Source organism: Carlito syrichta, unplaced genomic scaffold, assembly GCF_000164805.1.
Source record: "Carlito syrichta isolate Samal-C Ts95f unplaced genomic scaffold, Tarsius_syrichta-2.0.1 Scaffold315851, whole genome shotgun sequence".
Taxonomy (NCBI): Eukaryota; Metazoa; Chordata; class Mammalia; order Primates; family Tarsiidae; genus Carlito; species Carlito syrichta.
Window position 1 is genome coordinate 414,315 of NW_007259947.1, and position 6,000 is coordinate 420,314.

General features: G+C 35.4%; 1 protein-coding gene across 1 annotated transcript in view; it reads left to right on the top strand.

Moving 5' to 3' along the window:
* Positions 1 to 2,716, top strand: part of ABCA1 (ATP binding cassette subfamily A member 1) — a 135,234-nt gene extending 132,518 nt beyond the window's left edge. Inside the window, exons 49-50 of the mRNA XM_008073464.2 lie at positions 430 to 673; positions 1,270 to 2,716. Coding sequence (XP_008071655.1) covers positions 430 to 673; positions 1,270 to 1,410 — 385 coding nt within the window. The 3' untranslated portion in view covers positions 1,411 to 2,716. The remainder of the gene's footprint in view (positions 1 to 429; positions 674 to 1,269) is intronic.
* The last annotated feature ends 3,284 nt before the right edge of the window (positions 2,717 to 6,000 follow it).

The window sequence follows — 6,000 nt, forward strand, 5'->3', positions numbered from 1 at the left end:
TTCTCTGCGGGTCAGTTTCCCAGGACTATCTACCTCATAGCTTGTTCTGTAGACAAAATGAAAAAAAAAATGTACAGTTCCAGTATGGGTAAGAACACAAGCTTTGGAGTCAAACACAAATAGGTTTCCTTCCTGGCCCTACCAATTTTATGAGTTCTGAGCCATGGGCAAGTGACTAACTCTCTGGGCTTCAATTTCTATATGTTTGCCAGACTTTATCGGTGTAGGTGAGGATTAAAGGAGATCATATATTTATGGCACTTAGCATAGAACAGGTATTCAGTAAGCAATAACTAGTTCCTTCTCTCAGAAACTTCTGGGTCTGTCAAGGACCTCCCCTTTTAATGGCACAAGGTAGGTTTTCAGGGTCAAATATTTTTCTAAAGTTTGCTGGGGATCCTCCATTTGGGTATGTTTTCCTGCTTTCAGATTTGGAGATGGCTATACAATAGTTGTACGAATAGCAGGATCCAACCCTGACCTAAAGCCTGTCCAGGAGTTTTTTGGACTCGCCTTTCCAGGAAGCGTCCTAAAAGAGAAACACCGGAACATGCTACAATACCAGCTTCCATCTTCATTATCTTCTCTGGCCAGGATATTCAGCATCCTCTCCCAGAGCAAAAAACGACTCCACATAGAAGACTACTCTGTTTCTCAGACAACACTTGACCAAGTAAGCTTTGAGTGTCAAAATAGATTTACTTGTCAGGGTGAGGATTCCTGCCCACCAACCCCTGCCATGGGCCCGAGAGCAGTGTAGACTATCTGTGTTGAATTCCTGATCTCCTATTACTAAACCTCTCTGAACTGGAAAAGAGAGATGATGTTATTTACATTATAGGGTTATTATGATAATTTATTGTAATAATAATCATAATAATGACCACTTATTGAGTACCTACTGTGGGCTAGGCATTTTGCCAGGGGCCCTATCCCATTTAAATTAGATGACAAAAAGTATCAAACAGAACCTGGCACTTAGTAGGTATTCAGTAAATGTTTTCTTCTCTGTTCCCTTTAATCAAGGCTGTATGTGCCAAAGTAAATAATGATTGAACAGCTGGTGATGTGGCGGGCAATATAGGTCAATTTTTAAATGATTATTGCTTTTTCAAGTATTCCTCCCTCACACATGGTTTTCTAGTTAGTCTACTTAGGCATTCTTGTATTTTCCTACTTGACTTAGCTTTATTATCCCGAAAAATGCAACTAGAATAAATAAAGAGCAAGTTGAGAGGTATTTATAAAATCTCATCTGTCTTTTAACAGGTATTTGTGAACTTTGCCAAGGACCAAAGTGATGATGACCATTTAAAGGACCTCTCATTACACAAAAACCAGACAGTAGTGGATGTTGCAGTTCTCACATCTTTTCTACAGGATGAGAAAATGAAAGAAAGTTATGTATGAAGAATCCTGCTCAAACAGGGTGGCTGAAAATAAGAAGGAGCTAGACCTTCCTTTGCACCATGTGAAGTGTTCCAGAGAAAAGAGCCAGAAGTTTTTGTGGGAATAAGTAAACTGGATACTGTACTGACACTATTCAATGCAATGCAATTCAATGCAATGAAAACAAAATTCCATTACAGGGGCAGTGCCTTTGTAGCCTATGTCATGTATGGCTCTCAAGTAAAAAAGACTTGAATTTAGTTTATTACCTTATACCTATGTGAAACTCTAGTATGAAACCCAGTGGACATATGGGTTTAAGATCATACTTTTGTTTTGTTTTGTTCCTGTGTATTCTGAGGTTACAACAATTCATCAAGTAATCATGGCCAGTGATTATTAAAATCAGAAGGCATGCACATCCTCAATTAAGCTGTGCCATGCCAGAAGACTTGTTTTCCAGTGACACATCCATTGCTGGCAATGAGTGTGCCAGAATTACTAGTGCCAAGTTGCTCAGAAAGTCTGAAGCACCATCGTGTGTGACACACACTTTTGTTAAAGCTGCTCTTCTCAGAGTCTATCAACATCATTAAATATCAGGTGACAAAATGGTGCCATGTGTGGCTAAAGTCCTGCTTTGATCCCCTCTTTGATGAGCTGCTCTGGTGGCAGTAACATGCAAAAATATGGGTGTCTCTAGACACAGGAAACTTGATTCCGTTGTTATGTTGTCCTGTGCTTGAAGCCACGAGTCTACAGGGTCATCTTTCTGAGAAACTCTTTAAATATACCTAGGTCCTGGTAAGAAGCAAAGAATCAGCAGCCAAACTGCCGGGGCTGCAAGCTGCTGAGGCTAGGGCAGGGGATTGAAGAGATGGTGCATTCAGCCTAGGGAAGCCTGGTCCCATTTGTCCTGATTGTCTACTAACACGGTACACTGCATCTCAAGGTCTTTGTTATTTGATACAAATGTAGTATTATTTCTGGCGTCTTTAATTAATCTAGGAAATGTAAAGATGGAGTTGTATTTTGACAAAAATCTTTGTACTTTTTAATGTTATTTGGAATTTTAAGTTCTAGCAGTGACTTCTGGATCCTTAGAGTGGCCTCTTTGTAGAACCCTGTGGCATAGAGTATGGCCAGGCTGCCGCATTAGTTTTAATTTCTTTTGTAAGTTTCATAACAATCCTTTGACTAGTGCCTAGAAAACAATGTGATAGTCTCATGACATTATATTTGAGTTTCTTTAAGATCACTTAGAAGACTCTTAATCTCAGTTCATCAATCAAGTACTTTTTGAGTTTAGGCTATAGCTGAAGGTGTATGTATGGGGTAGGGAGACATTTAAGTCTCAATAGATTTCCTGTTATTCAGCTAACTGGCTTACAAATACATGTTACCTTGTAGTTGTGAGCAGTTTTTTATTTTTATTTTTTTTAATAACAAGAATTCAAAAGCCAAGAAAGTATATGGGTCACAAGGCTAAACAATGAATTCTCTCACAGAGAAAACACCTAGCTCAGAAACTTGTTGAAAAATACAACTTGTGTTTATGGCATTTAGTGCCTTCAAATAATTGGCTTTGCAGATGTTAGGCTCCCCATTAAATCTGACAGTCCCAAATTTTTCATGTCTTTGGTCATAATCTATGATGAAAAAAATAAAAACAACAAATGCTTTCACATGAAGTATTCTTCAGACTTTTCTAACCCAGTCTTAGTTTTTTTGTCACTAAATACTTCTAAAAATATGATTTCACTAATGCTTAATGTTATCTGTCTTGAGACAAGAGAAAAGTATGAGAGAACTACTGTTTGATCATCACTAATTTCTTCAACTTTTCCCAGAATTTAAATATTAACTCTAAAGGTATAAAACTTCAGGTGTATTTCAAATTTATTTGTAACTTACAGAATGTTATATAATCCATTGCTTGCAAAGAAAAAAAAAATGACTGTTTTAGAAATTAAAGTCAATATTGTTTTTTGAAATGATAAGAAATGAAGGCATATTTCCAATAACTAGTCTTATGAGATCATTATATTTTATGCTATCTTCAAAGATATAAATTTCATAGAATAATTTTCCTTGTTTAATATTTTTCAAAATCAAACTTCTCTTGGTTTTCCCATTTCACTATAATCATGTTCTAATTCTTCATTATGTTAAATCCATGAGCAACCCTTTGCTTTAGTTATTCTGACTTCAAGGACATATTTTTAAAAATCAAAAGGCACTGTGAACTATTTTGAAAAAGTACAACATCTCAATATAGATTTAAAAGGCTCTCTTCTGAAGCTAGAAACAATCTACAGTTACACATAGTAATCTTTTAAATTTTCCTGTGTAAACCGAATTAAGGAGGAAATTTTTACCAACTCTGGTCATTCAAGTAAAATTTCTATATATTCTCTGTGGAAATGTAACTATGTGAGTTCCAAAAATTCTCAAAAGTGTTCAAAGATTTCTGCTTTTGCATCTTTTGGACACCTTGGAAAATTTATTAGCAACTGTGAATATGAAAAAATAGAAAATAACAGCCTTCTATAAAGAAATACCCAGCACAATTCATTGTTAAAAAGCAACTAAACCTCAAACTACTGTATTTCATTATCTGTGCTGAGGAGCATATGCTTTGTGACTATTAAATGTGGCACATCATCCATTCACTGTATAGTAATCATTGACTAAAGGGATTTGTCTGTTTTCTTCTTGTGGTTGTATATATCAGGTAAAATTTTTTCCAAAGAGCCATGTGTCATATAATACTGAACCACTTTGATATTGAGGTATTAATGTGTACTCTTGTTACTATCTAGTGATAGTGTAATACTCAGTAATACTGCTCTAATTCTTTTCAAAATTTTTGCATCCCTTTTTATAGAATGTTTCTATTTCCATAAGAATCAAGTATGCTATTATTCCTTCTTATACCCTAGGATGAAACTGTTTTTGTGCTTTTTCTTCAACATTGGCCCTTCATTCCAAGCACTTTACACTGTCTGTAATGGTATCTATTTTTGCACTGGAATATCTGAGAATTGCAAAACTAGACAAAAGTTTCACAATAGATTTCTAAGTTAAATTGTTTTCATTAAAAGGAAAAAAAGAAAAAAATATTTGTATTGTCAATAACTTTATATGAAGTATTAAGAAAAGCATATTTCTATGTTGTAATGAGTCACAAAATAAAGCTGTGACAGTTCTGTTGATCTTCCATGCATGTGTGGCACCATCTACTGTTGAAGTGTTATAAAGCCATGACAAAAGTAAGAAATGTCTCCTGTAGAGGAAAAGCTCTTTGGATGAAAAGTAAACATTATAGAAAAGATTCACATGTCTTGTGTTAACCATAATTGAGGGCACTACTTGAAAGAGTGTTTTGTACTTTCCAGGCAGTAACAATACTTAGTAACTGGTATTAAGTGTAAGAGGTTTTTAGATACACTTATTCTGCTTAATGATTAAGAAACTGTGGAGATCTGCTGTAGAGCTGTCTGAATATACTCTGTAGGTAAGCTTATTTAATAAATAGTTCACTTTGTATGGAGGAGACTACAAAGACAGCTTTTAGAATGCTTTTGTTCATTCAACCAAAAATACAAGGACACAGTGTGGCAAAGTGCAGTGGGTGGTGTCAAAAGTGAGCATGCAGGAAAAGTAAAAAAAAAAAAAAAAAGTGAAAAGAAATTATAATGAGACTAATGCCAGCGATTTCTTCTCTTTCTCCTATAGTAAGTGTTGTGCAGACACATACAAGTAGTGCTATGAGGAGACAATGTGTATTTTTCATAGCTAATTAATCTAAAGCTCAGAAAAGATGACTGCTTATCTTGGTACTTGAAGAACCCCTGGCAACAGTCCTTTTTAGTCAGTACGAGAGTCTGGCTCTATTTGTGACCTCTTTAGAACAGCTGTAGCAATGTGTTAGTGAACAATCATTTTTCTGAGGCACAGATCTGAACTTTGTGTGCAGAAGGATCTTGGCTTCCAGTGAGCCAAGATGCCCACTCAGTATCAGCATCACAATTTCATCCACCTCTCTTCAAGTTCACATTATAGTGACTTTAATGAAAGGACAGGACACTGTTTCTTTGTGAAAAATGACATTCAAGGAAGAGGAAAAATCTTTATTGAAAAATGAAAAGGAAGGTAATTTAGATGAAAATATAAGTTACCCATGAGTCTTGACCTAAACATTCTTCTAGCTACAGAAAAACCTAAATGAACTTTTCCAGATTTAAAAAACAAAACAAAACAAAAAACCCCTCTGGACCCTTTGTAATGATAATGCATACATTAAACATGAAAAAGTATAAGAGAAAATTAGCTACCCCTTCAAATGTTTACTGTGTTGTCAGGCACTTCATTTAATCCTCAATTAATACCTACCCTATGAGGTGTAAACAGTATCATTTTACACATGTGTTAGTTGTAGTTCAGTGGATAAGGGGCTAGTCTAAAGGTACAGGGATAGTCGAGTGACAGAGGGTTATTGATATTGAAGTTAGGTAACAGCTAAAACCACCTTGGCATCATTATACGTTAATTTAACAGATATTTATTGAACTTTATTTTATACCAGACATTTGTATAGGTTCTGGAGCT